Source organism: Tubulanus polymorphus, chromosome 6 (genome assembly GCF_964204645.1).
Source record: "Tubulanus polymorphus chromosome 6, tnTubPoly1.2, whole genome shotgun sequence".
Taxonomy (NCBI): domain Eukaryota; kingdom Metazoa; phylum Nemertea; class Palaeonemertea; order Tubulaniformes; family Tubulanidae; genus Tubulanus; species Tubulanus polymorphus.
The window spans coordinates 7775782-7794499 of NC_134030.1; the positions used below are offsets into that span (position 1 = coordinate 7775782).

The window sequence follows — 18718 nt, forward strand, 5'->3', positions numbered from 1 at the left end:
AACAAGTCGACTTTTAGGTCTCATTCATAAAGTTTTTTTCTCTCAAAAGAACTGCTTTTATAGTAAAGATTTCAGATCTAAGATCATTCACAGCATCGATACAAATATCGCTGAGATTTTGTTTTCTATTTCTTTTGATGGAATTGTCTATTTCATTGTTGTCTAACAATGTATTATATCTATCAGTCATACACTGCAATCAAGTGACAGCTGGTCTCTCTCTTCATAGTTAATTCCATTATAACCCGTGCAGTGGCAGCACTTGCTAGATGCCTGCAAACTTTTACAATAGGCACCAAATTCAAATGTCAAATGTTCCCTTAAGTTATTATTCATCTCTATCGAACAATTTTTGTGATATTTATGCACACATTATTATGAAAAATAAAGCTTCCAATGTAATGATATACTAAAACAGCTATTTTTCGGTCAATCTTTGTATTAGATGAAATGATACCAAAGTAGTATCAAAAAATCATCTCATTTAAATATGTTCGTTATTATATTTAGCATTTTCTTGATTTTCCGAATTTCTTCATATTTTCAGTTGCCACGAACCACAGCAGCGAAACTCAGGTGTTGAAGTGCTCCGAATGTGATAAGACATTTCCACGTCAGTACATCTTAGACGAGCACGTACGACAGTACCACACGCCGCCGCCGCTGCCAAACGGCGCTCGTTCTCCGCCGTTCATGTGCTTGAAATGTAGCGAATCGTTCCCGAGTAAACATTCACTAGAGAAGCACATGGCGTTACACTCGGTGACGTCGCAAGCGTGCAAGGTCTGTCACAAAACATTCGCGAACATTTACCGTCTGCAACGTCACATGATCAGCCACGACGAAAGTTCGGACTTGCGTAAGTTCAAGTGTCCGGAGTGCGGCAAGGCATTTAAGTTCAAGCATCACTTGAAAGAGCACATACGCATACATTCCGGCGAGAAGCCATTCGAATGTCCGAATTGCGCCAAACGTTTCAGTCATTCCGGTTCATACAGCAGTCATATGACATCAAAAAAATGCTGGGCAATGAACATGGCCGGTAGCCGGCGTATACCGACGGAGCGTAAGGGGTTAACTTCGCCACAGAAAGCGGATAACGTGCCGACGATGGCAGATATGCGTTCACCGCATCCGTTTGCGAGTTACACGCGACCGTTTTTACCGGCGCACGCCCTACCTCATCCGTTTCTGCCGTTAGGTCTGAACGGGTTCGTACCGTTTCAGCCGTACCACAGTCCCGCTGGACACATGCTCAGTCCACTGCTACACGGACTATCCAGTCCAATTCCGCAATTCCATACGGATTTCTATCGATCGCATCTCAGCAGCTTAGAACAAAAACTCGTCGACATAACGGACAGAAATTCGGCGCTGATACGAAAATTCGACTTCGATCAAGAAGAGAAAAGCCGCACGGCGAGCGCTAGTCCCGTGAAAGATACACGTGAAAAATTACCCGATAAGATATGCGATGATGCAACACGTGAAAGTGATAAAACGTCGGAAAGCTGTGATAAGGACAAACCAGAAAAATCCGAAAATAGTGATTCGAGAATTTCAGATGTGGATGTCAGTGAAGAGCACGACGATAAGAAAGAGAAAGGTGAAGTGGTGAAAAATGCTGATGGTGGGGACCAAGGAGCGAACAATGGTAAAGATACCGAAGACTCTACAATTAGTTGTAAAAAAGGGGAACAAACTGATGATATTTCGAAGATTGCTAAAGACAATGAGGAAGTTAAAGACGGTAAAACAGACATTAAAATCGAGATCAAAGATGAACCTTGCGATGCTGGTGATAGTCAAAATAATTGTCAGTTCTGCCACGAAGAATTTGCCAGTCCCGTCGAATTACATCAACATGAACGTTACCTATGCAGCAAAAACGCTAACTTAACAATCTCAACATCCGATTGGAAGAAAAAGACGACCGTTATAAAACCGGAACCACGTCTGGCCATTGCGAAAACCGATGCGAATAGCCCGGAAATTACCGAACTGAAATGTCAGTACTGTTTAGAAGAATTCAACAGCGCAGTTGAGCACCACCAACACGAACGATATTTGTGCAAAAAAAATACGTCGTTGTTCACGACGGAATGCGATTCCGTATTTACAGCCGGATCGCCGAACGCCGATAGCGATCACAATTCCGACGACGATTGCGACACGGAAGATGGCGACAACGACGACAAAGATAAGACGCGTTGTCGCGTGCGGTCGATGATCAACGACGAACAGCTCGCGAAGCTGAAAGCGTATTACAAAATAAACCCGCGTCCGAAAAAGTACGAACTCATGCGCATCGGCAACGAGATCGGTTTCACAAAACGCGTCGTCCAAGTTTGGTTTCAGAACATGCGCGCGCGCGATCGCAAACGCGGCAAACAAGTGCCGTATTTTCCGAATATGGCGCGCAGCATCAACAATCGCCGCGACGATGAAATAATTTCACGATCGCCGTTCATTCCGATCGTTCCGCAGTTTAGTCGCTCGACGACGACGGCGATCGCGCCGCCGACTGCTCATGACGGTGGCGCCGCCGGTGGTGTCTACATGAACTCATTACAGCCTCAGTTTCCCGATCTCGTGCAGCAACAGAGAGAACCTTTAGATTTGAGCGTTAAGAAACAACCGTTACCAGCGCACAGCAGCCCGAGCAGTAGCTGTTCGACGCCTGGCAGCACGGCAGATGGATACATACTGAATCTGAGCACGCGGACGAACTCCCAATTGAACACTCAAATGAAATCGCCGAGCAGCTGCATCGACCGTAATGGCAACTTCTGTGGCAGCAATAGCCAAAAATCTCCACTGAGCATCGACCAAATACTCTCATCGTCTGCGTCATCACACAAAGTTAGCAATTATAGCGATGATGAGGACAGCTTGTCAAACTCTTCGAAAGATATGTTGCTGGACAGTAGCTATTCGTCGACGTCGGGAAGTATGATCGACACGATGAGAAGTTTAGGCTCCATGGCCGATTTCGCTGAACATGGACTCGGGCTCATGAAAAAAAGACCATTCAGTATGGTAAGTTCACTCCGCTTTTCTACGTTCACTTGCTTTCGTTTTGCGCAGATAAAGGTATGATACATAGATGATGTTTTCTTCTGCAGGTGGACGACGATATACAGCTGGATTACGTGGACAGTTTGACGGGAGACGACGACCAACCGAATCGTAAGAAACGTCGTTCGTGGAAACATCATAAGGTCGACATGGATGAGGGCATGTACGCTTGCGATCAGTGTGACAAAATGTTCAGCAAACAAAGTTCTTTGGCGAGACATAAATATGAACACTCAGGTGAGTGGAACATTCGATGCACATTTTACAATTGAATTTCTTTCCAAATATTCTTGCGTATCTGTCAGATCAGAACTAACGAAACGTATTCGATCTTGATTTCAGGAGCACGTCCATTTGGTTGTGATATCTGCGGCAAAGCGTTCAAACACAAACACCACCTAACGGAGCACAAACGCTTGCACAGCGGCGAAAAACCGTTCCAGTGTAAAAAATGCGGCAAACGCTTCAGTCACTCGGGCTCGTACAGTCAACACATGAACCATCGATACAAATACTGTAAACCACAGAAGTCCGACGACGATGAACCCGTATCGGAGATATTCGAGGCGGGCGTCACCGAGTCGCTTTACAACGAATCATCTTCATCGTCGAAGCTCATGCAATTCACCGACGTCAAACTGCCAATCATAGACGTTCCAAAGCTTGACAATAAATTGATAGTCGCGCAGACGGCTGCTAGTTAGAATTCATGTAAGAAGTCGCTTTGGTGATGGTGTAAAAATAAGAAGATTTTCACACACTAAGATTATGAATGAAGGCAACAGAATTGTATGTTGTTTTCTCAAATTCTAGACTTTTTAGAAATATTTTGACCGGTTTCATGATGTCAGTCTTGGCTGCCGCGTGCAGCCGAATGTCGTTACGCATTCCAAACGATACAATTCCAATGTTATTTCATGACCATTCCAGAACAGTACCAATTAAACGAAGCGAAGAAGGCGGGCGTCTTTGAGCCTACTTGAGAGCGCGGCAAGTACATTGCCGAAAATCTCAACGGTGATCTGCGCTTGCCTTTCTCTCTTATATACACTGCATTCCAATGATGTAAAATAGATCTTATTATCGAATTATCAATAGTATCTGGTTTGGAAATTTCTTCTGTACTAGCCGCATTGGCCGACTTAAGCCAATGCCTCACTATATCAAATCTGCAAAGCCAAGGTAACCGCAGTTGTCAATTGTGTATTCTAACAAAATTTTTAACATCTGTCAGATTACGAAAAATCATCGACAACTTGAAAGTCGGATGAAAAATCTTGGATGATTCATTTTTGCTTCTAAAGCAGTTTTCCGACGGAACGTGAATTTTTAATGTCTTCCGATAAATATCCGTGTACGAAAATCAGATTATCTTCCGAGCAAATTCATGTCTCAATGTAATGGTTGTTTTCTTTCAACAATGTTATGATGTAATTATAAATGAATTGTAAAGGCTATGCATTCTCCGGTATAGGATGGAGACAAGTCTCTTTGAAAATTGTTTTTTTAAATACCCCGTATATGTATAAGTATTCATTATTAAAGTCTAATGCATTTTCACATTTCTGACTAGTATTCTCATCTGCCCGAATCATGGCAAAAAAGATTTGAAATATCTTGTGAAACGGTTGGATCGGTCAATGAACAAAAGAAATGTCATATCGGTCAGAATTATAGGGCACGGTAGTAGAAATTCGATGTTCTCTAGATGATAGAAATTCTGTACAGGTTAAAAAAAAGGTATGACGTTTTGAAGTTTTGTATTCATACATGCGTACACACTGGTGCACTGGATCACTTGTTAGGATATGCAAAATAAAAAACTACTAGCGCCGCACGCACTGCGCAAGTGCATCGCAACACTCGTTCATAATTATATTCATGACGCTTCTTCGTAATCATTTATATTATGATAATTATGATCGTATGATAGATATATTTACAATGTACACACATTTTTAACTAAGAATGATAGTGGTATGTGTACAGTTTAGTGCTTCCGAAATTCATATATTGTATAGCGTATGCGCTTCCTTATCCATAAAATACAATCACTGTTCTACCGAATGTATTGAGTCTAAATTTGTATGTGACACATTCAACGTGATTGCTATTGCCGAGCTTCCTGTTGAATTACAGAGTGAAAAAGTTCTCATGTCTGCGTTGAGTTCTACACGCGAAGTCTCTTGGGTTGATGAACTATTTTTGACTGAAAAAAATGCTGTTCGATATATAGTGAAATGTGAAACATCATACATGGCTTTATATATTTTACATATATTTTTTATTTCTGATTAAGATTAAACACTTTCTTACGTTCTAATGAAAACAACTAGTTACTGTGGGGAATTTACGTAGGTTGCCAACTCGCGTAGAATGGACAGTCAATAAAAGATGGGGACTGCATCCAAATGGAACTTTTCATGTGCCCTAGAAGGCTTTGCGTGGTAGGACTCCAAAAGCAGATCGGGATGACGTGGTACTTCCTAGTCACTTCTAAAATCATGTATATAATATGATATACCGCGTATATTCTCATGTTCTGATATCACTGCCTTTATGTAATAGTGTATTTTACAATTTGCATTTAGAATATACATTCTTTCTGTCTGGTCAGATCGTATTTACTGCATGGTTGATATAACGGGGCATCATTGGTGTAATGTAATAATGTGTACTTATTTTTCGTTAAGAATTCGTTTCCAAGTTCATGTCTACTCTGTATAAACTATTTACACGTATCTTTGGGAACGACGGGCAACAGAAAGCTTATTGGCTAGAGAGAAAATTGAATATGATATTTTCACCAGTCGCTGAATTTTGAATAGAAAAAATTGCATCTCCTGCACTTGTACTTAAAATTTGTAAAGATAAGAGAAATCAAAAAGGTAACCTTTTCCTGCGATATTGTACTTATGAAAAAAAGACAGTTGATAGGTATTGCGATGTCTTAATGATGTTTGAGGCAAACCTTAATCCTGCGATATTGTACTTAAATTGTGTATAGGCCAACGAGGCTGCTAGCAAAAGCTTCTTTAGTAGTAGATTAGAAATGTCTTTTTTCAACATTTCATATATATTCTATTATTGAATCCAAGGGCAGAACAGGTGATTGTGAAAAGTTTATTCCAAATTTCAAAGAATGTAGGGGGCCACGGCGGGTACCTATATTTAACTTTTTTTTAACATAAAAATTTCGTGCATTTCTCGAATTTACTTGAGTCTTCCTGGTGTGGGGATATTCCACTGCTGTTACTTTCACACTGCCGATGAATATATTAAAAAGTAAAGTATTATTATTATTATTATTATTATTATTATCATTATTATTATTATTATTGTATAGGTCGTATTGAATATTACGATTATTAATAATCTCGAGTTTATCCTTGGTCATAGCTTTAGTGACTTGCGGGCAGGCCGGATATGTGCAAAATCGTGTCTTCCAATTCTTAGTATAGGTGGCGATAGTAGTACTGAACTGTAACAGCAAAGTAGTCTTCGTTTCGTGCTCCTTTGTTCGTCTTTTACTTAATACTACGTAAAAACTGAGTTCGTGGATTTCTAAAATGCAGAGAATTCGTTTTTAAGAGCTGCCTTTACTTTGTATGTATATTATTAATGATGTAGGAGCATTTTCATATGCGAATTATCAGTATTAATTACTTAGTAGTAATATTTTATCGTTATATATAAATTGTATATTGATTTGTTTGTACATGGTGTACAGGTTTCTTTACTTGTAGTCAATCATTATGCTTTTGTCGGCGTTGCGTGGCGTTACATCGAAGCTTACCCCTTTATTCGGACGGTTGAAATATTTTACTCGTCTTGGCCTTGAGAAGAGTTATTCAGGTGCTACGCGTATTAACGAAAGTATAATTCAATCATGTTGTCAAAGTGCAATTAATCATACTGGTCAACGAAAATGTATTTTTCAACGTGCTCGAAAATGTGCAATTTTACAGTTTACAAAAGAAAACTCAGTCTTCCAGAGTGCAATATGTATATCGAGTCATAATAGTATCAGAGCCCTATTAGTGGGTGTCTCAATAATTCAGAGGTGGCAATTATGTTGTCTTATATTCCCATTAACAATCAAGAAAAAAAAATGCTTCCAGCAGCTATGGGTGGAAGAAGATAGTGTCTTTTAGTTGTCATATCTCTCAATATTTAGCTGGGTCATAGTCGTCATAGGTGTACATAGGTGCATGAAAAATAGCTATCTTCTTAGTTAGGCTTGTAAATAGTAATAAAGAAATATAGGTATACATATATGTATGTATCAGCATTTCATTCCAATATCATTTATATAGAATGATATGAAGAAGAAATTTGTTCAGTTCTTGTTTCGATTCTATTGAATTGTTTTAAATATCGCCATATATATGTTTCCTCGTGATCAAATAAGTGAAAATACGTGTGTTTGCATGTCCGTACTAAAATCTTGTCTCCTATTTTGGTTCTCGTCGCTTAAACTACTAGAGATATTTTGTTGCAGGTCCTGTTTATTACAACAACAAAAAAAAACGGGTGGCATTCCGTGGATGTGCCAATATCATTCCAACGATGACTAGCTACCAAATATTCTGTGTACGTTTAATCGTCTCTTCGAAATTATGTACTTTAACTATGTATGTTCGTGTCTGTGAATCTCTTAAAACACTTTTACCTTTTCAAATATGAATTTTTCCGATTCTCAATGTAGCAATAATAACGATCACAAACAATGAGGCAATGAGAGGTGAATATTACTATGAACATTTAATCCTAATGTACAAAAAAATGACTATTTCACAGGATAATAAAATTTTGTTATTAAAAATAATGTCTTGTCTTCAGTATTCTTACTTGGATTTGAACCATGGAGTGGTAACTTAACAATGGTATGTGGCAAAAGGATTTGTTATTTCCTTATAGTATAAAAGTATTGGTCATGGATGTGGTGATAACTGGGACAGGAGTGAGGATTATTATATTCACATAACCACCAATAGTCTATGGAACTACAACACAAATACCTATGTTAGGGGAACTCGGATACCAATAGAGTAATTGATAAAGTTAAGTATTCTATATTGCTTTTTAGGCTTCATTTTAATGTGGTTTAAAGAATATTTTCATATTTATAACTGGGAATGACAAAACTGGTCCAAGTAAGCAAAATCTGAGTTCACAAAAATGATTTGTTTTAGTCAAAAGACTGAGTTGGCCATTAAGGTGAAGTCTACTGTACATGCATATTTTTTCCCATTAAAATATTGGCTTTAGAGAGAGAGCATTTCGAATGAAAATTTGCTGCATCTTCCTCAGATTTGGCTGAACCATTAAATTCTAATAAGGTAAGCGAATTCTGAGGTAGCCAAAGCAATAATGGGTCATCATCACTTGAATCTTGATAGAAACATTTTTGATATCTGCGGCATGTGATTATTTGAGGTAACCAGTGCTATGGTATGTCGAATCCACTGGTAGTCACAAATTGTGGAGAACCTTATTGTTATAGCTACATCTACACTTGCTTCTTGTACCCGGGTTACGCTTCTACGCTCAAAACGAGGGTACAGCAGAGTTTTCTGCAAAACCCAGATTTAGAAATCCTTCAAAAAGAACCCGCGTTTGTGTAAAACTCTGCATTTTCTCTAGTGTAGATGGGAAACCCGTGTTCAATGCAGCTTCTGGGTGCCACACTTGAACCTGAACTAGAGACATGTAGATTCGTACTATCGAAGCCGAATTAAGTATAGGCGCTACTCACTGCAGACGCAGGTTTTCATCGAACCCGCATATATTGAAACCCAGGCTCAACAAAAGCTAGCGTAAACATGTCTTAAATGGGGTTTCAACTGTGTCGCATTTACCTTGCACTCAATCCAAAGTCACCCAGCTCCAATACCAAGGACTCCTTTGAGCACGTGTGATCAAGTATCCTCGACTGTGTAATACCACACTAAATCAATTCACAACAGAACAACTTAATGGGTATACTCATAGACGGAATTTAATTTACAACAAATGTATATATAAAAATACATAAACTGATTTTGCGGACAGTTTCAGAGTCAATAAATTCTGTTAATCGTTCAACCATTTCACAGTTAATGCATTTCGAAGTTCGAACACCGATATCGTTTCAATCCACGGGTAAAATCGAATCGTCATTTCATCGGTCACCATATGAAATCCGTTGTCGGAAAATCGGCCGGAAATCGCGATCGCTTCTATCCACACGAACAAGGCCATTTGACCGGTTTGTCTCAATGTTATATCACAACACGTATTCTCTTCTGTACTGTATTTAACATCCACTACCTGAAAGTATGATATTAACTATCATTGCAATAGTTCAATCTTCTCGGGACATTCATTCCCGATCAAACAGAATTTAAATATGGAAACCCCTGCTTAGTTGGACAATAAGGGATCAATAAATCCGCTTTACGAGAAATCCTGATAAAACATCATATTTTACATGCATCTTTGTGTAAGGAGTGTTAATAATATCCGTATAAGATCAAAATCAGGGTTAAGCAGAATTGTTTATGTATGGCAACGTATTAATCTGCATTATTCTGCAATTCTAATATAAATGGACCATTTCATTTGGTTCTAGGTTTGAAAAGTTAATTCCAAGATTATAGTAGCGTACTAGTAGCATTTATGGTGATAGTAGAATAGCCACAGTCTGTTTTGGAGTACAGATAATAAGTTTAAAATCCACGATAAACAAAGTCTAAAAGCCCAAAATAAAAAGACTACAACGTTACAAACTTTCACTAGACACCTGATGTTGACCTCTAGTGAGAATTCGAAATGTTGTGTCTTGGTTTTGATTTTGATAAACAGAATTTGCTTTCAATCTTTTAAACTTTGCATATTAAAGTGGGTTTTAACTCTTTCACATGTTTGGGAAATGTCACATCTATCTATAATATCATTATATGACATCTAAAAGCCGCACAAGGGTACTCACATCGACTCTAGACTTGGCAACAGCTGCAGCGTGTTTCAGTGGAGCCAGAAATAGAAAATTGTGTGCAGTCTCGATCCACCGGCCAGACTCATGCCACTCATACAGCGTAAAATACAGAAAACAGTCCTTTTCATTTTTACACCCGGCATATGGAAGGAATGAGGTCAAGTTGAGTGTTCGTACGTTAACTGACGCGAGGTTTGGCTAAAAGAAAAGAAGTGACATATTCATCGTATGAAGTTTTTACTGAATCTTATCTGACCACGTTTCATCATTTATTTATCCATACCTTATAGAAACCAAAACTATCAACTCCCGGCAATGGTTTTCCAGCGATCAAGGACCAAACTGTGACAAGACACTTCAGCCCTAGCTCTAACGGTCTATAGTAAAGAGTTTCGTTCATTGGTGGCGATGATGAGAACACAAAGGCATCGTGTATGTAATGAATATTCAGTGTTTGACCATCTGCTTCGATAAATGGTGAAATCAACTGTTTCGCGAAGAAGTTTTTAACGTAATAATGCAGCATCTTCCACTTTCCAGTGGATTCTGAAATAATACATCATTCCACGCATAGTCAGAGTAGAGTAGTATATGATTATATAATATGCTTATATCACAAAAGCCAGAAGTATCCAATCTAAGTCAACAAACTAATGCAATATCTTAGAGAAACTCCTGAAAGTTCTATGGGTTTTGAAGAGCACAGGACCCTAGTTTTAGTTTCTGCGTAAGTCTATCACAAGCGTCTCAAGTCAATTGTTCGCATCGATCAGGGAAACTCGGTGTTCAAGACAAATACGATGCAGTTCTTTCATTTCGTTCATTTTCCGTCTCGCGTATTCGTAGTAAACATATCGCACTCCTTCCAACGTCACCAGCTGTAACTGACGATTTTTCCGATGCGACAAGATTCCGTCGTCGTTGGCGCGATTGTACCATGCGTCCAATCGTTTCAGCCGATGATCGAAGTGCTTGATGGCGCGGCAGGCAGCGCGAAATCGTCGCTCGATTTCGTAGTATTTCCGACGTATGGCTAGAGAGCCAATTCCATGTAGAAATGTTGTTGAGTCCATATCAACGGTGTCGATACATCCGTACAACATTGTAGATATACGATTTCCCATATTGATGATGAGCAATTAACTGTGTGAGATGTGCACAGCAAGTGAGTACAAGTCATATACCTGTAGTCTATATAGTCTCCACAAAGCAAGTTTTTAATTGGCTTTCTCTACTAATTAACAATGCCATTCTTTGTTGTGTGCTAGACAATTTGCTGTTTGCAAAAATGTTAATTATCAACTGAAGCCTGAACTGAACAAAATAGTCTGTTATGCACTAATTAGCAATGTTTGTATACTAGTTAAGTATTCAAAGACACGCTTTCCTTAAATTATGCTGTTGATTGATTAAGTTTGGTTTAGGTCAACAAAGTGTGCTGCTGTTTACTAGGTGTCCCAGACATTGAGACTGTCATATTTCATAACTAATTGTTGCATGGTGTTGGCAGACATATGATGAGATAGAAAGATCTAAGGCACCTTCCGTAACAGGGCAAGCAATTTTTCCAGTTGGTCAAATTTATGTGTCCTTTGATTGGAGATATTCGAATACAATAAATTCAATAAGATTGAAACTATATAAGCTGTTGGTCTATGGCAAGTCTGAAATCTTATGTCTTTTAATTCTAATTCTCAATAACTGTTCGATAGTCGTTCATCTTATCATCAATTCTCCACATCTGAGACTACTAAAATCAATGCAAGTTCAGTGAATATTGCTCCGGTTGTTAATGTTGAGATACATACCAATTGATGACCAACTAGGTGCTGGCCATATATCCTGTAATTGCCAGTAGAGGGCGCCCATCGTCATTCCGTGGCCGTCCATTAAGTTATTCTGCAATCGGCGATAATGTTCAGTCTCTGTTTTGATTATCATCGCTTGATTAATCTGCAAAATACGAAAATGGGTGAAATTTTCGCAAGCCAGCTATGGAAAACAATATGGGGACCAGTTGCGCGAATGTTGGTTAGAGTTAACCAGTCGATAGTTGACAGTGGCAATTATAAGTTCATTGTTAGTATGGTACTTATCCCCTGGTTATCTTTAACCAACTATTGAGCAACCTGGCCCCTGATGGCTGATGAAATCATTGGTTGATAGCTTTTCTGCTATAGAAAAAGGACCAAAGAACTGAACTAATAAAGCCCTTACTGTCGCTCTGACAGAAAAGGACTTTAACCAATACTTGCCTGTAATAAGTAAATTATTTGTAAAAAGTCATTGGTTGCATTAGGCGTCTTCGGAATGTTCAGATTCACAGAGAGCACATCAAGGTTTTGTTTATTTCCTGAAAAGTTTATCATACAAATTCTTCATCCAACAATACTGAATATCAAATAATGAAAAATATCAGTGATTAAGTAGCGATTACTGACCATTAGCGTGATGTTGTCGATGTTGTAAGAATTTACTGTCATAATACCAATCTTCTCTCGCGGAGACTTTCTTTAAAGTTTCGAACGAGGGTAACGACTGAAATCCATATTCGGAAACGAACCGCGCTCTCGGATATGCTTTCCAATCCCATAGCTGTCCTCTGTATACATAGAAATGATCTGAAAAATGGAATCAGCTTCTCGTTAGTAACAACGTTTCAGCTAAACGTTTTGAGAAAATTCAAAACTATCATTCCATGAGTTTCAGTGTCGAATACAGAACATATTTGCCACATTGGATAATGAAAATTTTCTTTCCCCCATATAAGGCATTTTCAACTCAATCTTCAAATCAACAATAAATCCCTTTTAATGTAAAAGATATGACTCGGATTTTCTGGGATCCCTTATCTTTTCAATTTTGGCACAAGCCACTGGTACTGGCTTTTTTGGAGATCGAATATGCCCTTACATCTCTCGCTCCTGTTATTTGAAACTGTACTGTTTAGTAACATCCTTGATCTACATCAATGCATTTCATAGAATACGATAACCTTTCAACTCGTTGCATCATGGTAATATACACGTAGTTGGTAAGATTCTACTTACCATCTCCGAATGCTTCGTCGTAGGGGTTTTTCTGAACCCAATTCTTCCTGGTCTGTTCGAGTATTCCGTTGCTCGGACTGGAAACGACGAAAGGTCGATTGGAAGCGTCTTCCTTCGTAACGACATCTCTAATCGTGTCGACGTACAGTTTAACGTAATCTGCGTAGAACAAACTGTAGTTTCTAGAAGTTCCATACCTGTCGGGAATAGATCACAGATATCATAGAATTTCATTGTCATGCGCAGAGTGACTTTTCCACAAACCCCTCTGATATAGTTACCATTCAATTGTAACTCTGATTCTAGTTAACAGATAAATGTAGAAGTAGATATACAAAGAAATCTACAGCCTGCTGTACTGTAGCCTTCTGGCTTAACAAGAGAGCTCAAGGCTTTACTAATTTGAAGACATTTTATACCAGTCATTGAATATACGCACCAGTTATCAGCTAATGCGGCTTCATTTTCATTGTTTCCACTCCAAAGAGCGATGGCCGGATGATGTGATAAACGCTGAATCTACCAAGAGAGACAGTCAGCTTTATACTTAATCGGACTGGTGGTTTTGTTCTGTTTCAAATATTCAATATTTAATAACATAATCAGTATTACCACCACACGCAGAGGTATTCTTGTCTTGACATAGTCATAGTTAGGCAGCTATCTTTGTCTGTTACAGATTGTTTAATATCTAAATACAGTGATATTTCATTATTTAAAAAGTAAGAGGGCATTTTACCTGTTGTTTGATTTCTTCCGTCACTGACCTCAGAAATTGTGATGTTGTTGGATACATGGCGCAGGCAAACATCATATCCTGCCAAATCAGGATTCCATATTCAGAGGCCAGTTCATAGAACTCCTCCGATTCATACACCTGAAAATAAATTAAATGCCTGAATATTCAGTGGAAAGTGAATATAGCTCTCTTTAGAATAAAGCAGGAATACAATAGAATCCTCCTCTCAAGGTGGATCTTTTTTGGAACGTGGAAATTTGTCGTCTTGTACAATATTCGAGTTGGTGGCATATAATTCATATATTTCAACAAAAATTTGAGTTAAACAAGTTGATCGAATCTAACTTGAGGGGAACGAGTCTACAGTAGATAATTAAGGTTAAAGCATTTTCACAATCAGGCCCATATTAAAAACCATCTGCCGTGAACTCACATTGCAGTTGATTTTCATCTTTTCATCATTTAGTGAAACAATAACGAGATGCTTTTATCGGCAGTGATATAATAGATAAAATGATATAATAAAGCTTACTCCACCTCCCCAAACTCTCAGCATGTTGATGTGAGCATCGGCAGCCGATTGGAGGTAATTGCGAAGTCGACGTGCGGTAACTCGCTCCAGGAAACTATCGGCGGGAATCCAATTCGAGCCTTTCATGAATATTGGACGGTCGTTGATCTTGAAGTAGAAACTGAGGCCTGAAAAACATAATATCATCAGAATGAGCATCATATTACACTGGTCATTTATTGTACAGCCTTTTTATCACTAGTACGCAAAATCCAATTCTATAGTTCTTGTGCATAATTTGACTTAAGGTTTAAAACATTGTGAATGAACTAATTTCGACTGTATTTTGCAGTGGAGCAAATTAGCTCAAGTCAAATTTAGCTTAACATAGGTGTCTTACAATGCTGGTTAAATGTGCTCTCTCATACGAGATGTAGAGTTCTATCTTGGTTGAAAACGCTTCTATTCAGACATATGCCATACCTGATGAATTTGGTATAGGTTCTTGAATTAGTTCAACAGTGCGGAAGCCAATTTTGAACGTTTTCACCTTTTTCTGTCCATTATAGAGAATTAGGTCATATAGAGCTTGTTTCCCGTACCCATTAGGCCACCATAATTCTATCATCTCCACCTATACACCAATGTAAAAGATGATTAAAACTATAGAAGGTGATTTTTCGAAAAATAAATTTCAACTGCCAATAAGCCATACCTGCTGTTTGGGTAGAGAAATATTCATCTTATAAGTCGACTGTCCGGGCCGCAATTCAAATGAATCACTGTAAACAAAATTGAATTTAGGGATCTTCAGACTGTAGATAAACAATGTTGACTTCAGACTGATGTGATGAAAGTTCAATGTTAATTGCAACATCCATGAATTCATATCTGTAAAATACACGTTTTACCAGTTTCACCATACATATCAAGATGTTTGAGGTTATTACATTTAAATATTTGATTTGCGCTCAACTAAGCAAAGCTTAAGGCAGTTGGTGGGCATTAGTGGGTTCATCGTATCATTTTCCTTCTAATGGGGGAGAGGCCATAGAAGAACAATCAATCTAGGCCCTCTGCCACTACCAGAGTTGGAACCCCCGCTTGATGAAACCAGTGAATAACCAATGGCTGAAACCACTAGGTCAATACTTCGCTTTTCTTTAGAACTTTCACAAAGAAGTTATATATACTATACCATGATTCTTGGAATGTATAACAGATACGGAAGACGAATCGAGCCAAAAACGACTGAAGAGAACCAAACTAATGTTCTTCCTGAAATAGAAGCACATCAAACTGAATAGTGACATCTCTGTATAGGTTCATTAGGCCTATACATAAACTAGTGCTTCGCAACTTACCATATTCCCTGAGAAGGCAACGACGGACCCCAATCCCATCCAAACGAACTTGGCATCTTGCGAATGAAGTTAACGTGGCACGCCCCCTGGTGATCGGGTAGCGTACAATCGGGTGGAATGTCATATGACGATTCACGCCACATACGGGCGGCGTACGTAATCGCGGACTCGAATCTGATAGTAATTGTGTTCAAACCTGATAAAATATTCGCATGAAATAGTCATCAGTTTATCATACGCGTTACCTAGCCTAGTCGATTGTATTCTTATATGACTTCTGCTATCACTCATCAAATCTTTTTAAAAATTTAAATCTGGTTAGAAATAGTTACAACTAAAGTTTTTGTCGAAACTACTATAGCTAACCAACTAATCATCAAGTCCCTATTTTTTTCTATGAAGCGGCAAAGCCTATCGTATGGAATCGTTATCTTTTAGTTAGACTTGCCCAGGTAAATCTACCAACCATCATTTATCAAGTCTGATTTGATCTCGAAGACTCGTCTGATAAACATATTGTTTAAATTGGCCGCGATTTGTCGATCATTGATGGAGATGTTGGCGACTGTATCAATGCCATCACAAACCAGTAAAATAGAATCGGACTGCTGTTTTTTCACTGAAATATGCAGAGTATACCTGATGTTATACCCAAAATCAGGGGCCAGTTTTTACAAAGTAAATTATAATAAGCTACTAAGGCATCCTTCTCAGATCATCCTTCTAGATCATAATGCAATCAAAGTACGCTTGAATATATATCGATCAGTGATAAGCCATGGGAGTGGGAGATTTTATGGAAATACTAGGCCTAACTATCGACGATTACCACTACAGCTACAGGAAAGCTAGCAAAATTGGGCAATTCATAAAAATCTTTCACCAAAGGATTTACCTAAAAAATTACGGGTGTAGGTCCAGTTATCCGTGGCGACCCACTGGTATAGATTGTCATTGAAGCGGTAATACGGATCACCGATGATACCATGGTTCATCAGATCAGTGAATACACTCCCCGGAACTTTGCCCAAAACTTTGATCGCTGCAAAGGGATGAAAGAAATAAAAACAAAGCCATGAAAATTCGTTTAAAGCCCTAAAGCGGCCAATGTTGGAAACTTGATAAAGAAATGAATTGAATTTGCATAATTTAATCGTACAGATAGTGACATTTCAGGGGTGGATCTAGGAAAATTGGATGGCCGGGTCCAGGAGAAAAGAAAAGGCATTATTCAGATAAAAAGCAGCTGTCATTTGCTACTACTTTGGTGATAGGCCCTAGATACTTTTTTAAGAAATAGATCAGAACATATTAATACGCAATTTCCGGAAGGATCAGGTTTTCACGATCTTTGAATTGACGAGAAGGGCAATCTCAATAGGAAGGCAGAGGTCCGGACCTAGTTACTAGTAGTTACCTAATCGATGGTGGTAAGCTTTTTATAATCGGATGGGCTTATACCAATTATGTGGTTTGTGAAAATATCCGATCGTGAAACTAAACCACGGACAGGTTACTGACTAGTCCGGACCCAGCCAAAAAAGACCCCCCCCTACATTTTCCAAAAACGTACACTTATTTTGGTTTTCCAGAATCCATTCGCCATTAAGTTCTGAAACGTTCGCTTCGAATTCTGTACCCTGATTAGATCCATAACAGCGAGAGAGTAACAGCACCGCACCAACTAGGATGTTTAGGCCGAAAAGCGTCATTTTCGTTGTCAACATTTCGTCATTTGAGAGAACTGTCAAATCCAAAATAAGGGCGCAACGGCCTTGAGAAAATGCGCGATTTACTTGGTAAACTGTTTATTTTTACGGAGGGCGAACTCTTTTATCAGATCGGAGAATCCGTTTGCCTCCAATCATACTCTTTTATTGGTCACTTTTTGAGTCTCCGAAACCTCCTTTCTGTCGAGGTGGTGTGATTCGGATTTTGTGTGGAGCCAACCGGAGATTTCGGACGGAGACTTCGGAGGTCATAAAGTATGGAAGCCCTGAGACGACATTGCCAGTTGCCAGTTGCCAAATGCTTCTTGTTTGCTAGCTTTGCTTGCTTGCTTGAGTAGGCCTACCTATTCAGTTTTCGAAAACTGAATAGGTTCAAATAAATTTGTTTCCCTTACCAATCTCATCCATAAAAAAACATTTACATATTAACGCCATTAAAATACTTTGGAAAAAAGAGATACTATCATTTGAAAACAAGAAACGAAATTCTTAATATGGACTTACCTAGATTTACATGATGATACCGTTTAATCCAGTATCAAAATTAAAGAAAGAAATTTGGGTTTTTCAAATTTTGAGTGGTAAGCGCAATGAAGTTGTTGGTAGAATTTATATTATATTTACTTATGCAGCGAGAGAAACAAAAACAAAGAAACTCCATCGACAATCTCCTTGCGCCCTGTTGAGGCCCAATTAAGCATTCAAAACGCTAAGAAAGCCTGGGCAGACAAATTAGAAAAGTCTGCATGCAAACCCAGATGAAATTTGGTCAACCTTCCGAACATGACCAAACAACAGTCTAAGACGAAAGACCGCAGTCATCAAAAATCTTAATAAACAACCAGGGCCCATAAACACAGGGTTGACCGTACGTATAATAATAGAACGGGCCTTAGTTTGTGTTACGAGCGTGAATAGACGTAATTGAACGTATAGTGAATTCCCTGAGATACCCACCCACGATCATTCGACTGTGACCATGTGAAATCTGACACACAATCGCGTCAATGTATTACGACATAGGCTACTGAATGAAACATATGTGATTCATACCTTCCACAGCCAAATCTCCAATAATTTACCACCTAAATTGCAGACCAACCTTGCAGAATGAATATATCTTTCAGGGTCGGTTTGGGTTTTTTAATGAGAAATATTGTAAACTAGGCATACTTTCAATATTATGGAAACTAATGTTCAAAACATGTTTTTTTTAATCAGGTGTATTTGCCTTTATCCATCGCTTCCTCGACGGATTTCTTCCCAT

At 38.6% G+C, this 18718-nt stretch overlaps 2 protein-coding genes across 2 annotated transcripts in view; one reads left to right on the plus strand and one right to left on the minus strand.

Moving 5' to 3' along the window:
- LOC141907314 (zinc finger protein 1-like) overlaps positions 1-6361 on the plus strand; it is a 45556-nt gene extending 39195 nt beyond the window's left edge. Inside the window, exons 3-5 of the mRNA XM_074796921.1 lie at positions 548-3039; positions 3126-3315; positions 3421-6361. Of these exons, the coding sequence (XP_074653022.1) occupies positions 548-3039; positions 3126-3315; positions 3421-3782 (3044 nt within the window). The 3' untranslated portion in view covers positions 3783-6361. The remainder of the gene's footprint in view (positions 1-547; positions 3040-3125; positions 3316-3420) is intronic.
- Positions 6362-9067: 2706 nt separating this feature from the next.
- LOC141906733 (beta-mannosidase-like) lies at positions 9068-17614 on the minus strand. Its single transcript, XM_074796039.1, has 17 exons — positions 17295-17614; positions 16617-16763; positions 16188-16340; positions 15722-15917; positions 15556-15635; positions 15073-15248; positions 14841-14991; positions 14379-14545; positions 13847-13984; positions 13547-13626; positions 13108-13304; positions 12499-12678; positions 12313-12410; positions 11866-12010; positions 10341-10603; positions 10052-10255; positions 9068-9390 (listed from the first exon to the last, which is right to left on the minus strand). Exons 1-17 carry the CDS (start codon positions 17446-17448, stop codon positions 9154-9156), a joined length of 2766 nt encoding a protein of 921 aa, XP_074652140.1. The 5' UTR covers positions 17449-17614; the 3' UTR covers positions 9068-9153.
- Positions 17615-18718: the final 1104 nt, after the last annotated feature.

Bases quoted from the DNA above. Each gene is read 5' to 3' on its own strand.
- LOC141906733 (XM_074796039.1), bottom strand. From the start codon at position 17,448: ATGTTGACAACGAAAATGACGCTTTTCGGCCTAAACATCCTAGTTGGT. The intron at 12,679-13,107 runs GTAAGTAGAATC...TCCATTTTTCAG, and splicing joins CGACGAAGCATTCGGAGATG to ATCATTTCTATGTATACAGA. The intron at 9,391-10,051 runs GTGAGTACCCTT...TCATACTTTCAG, and splicing joins TTGCCAAGTCTAGAGTCGAT to GTAGTGGATGTTAAATACAG.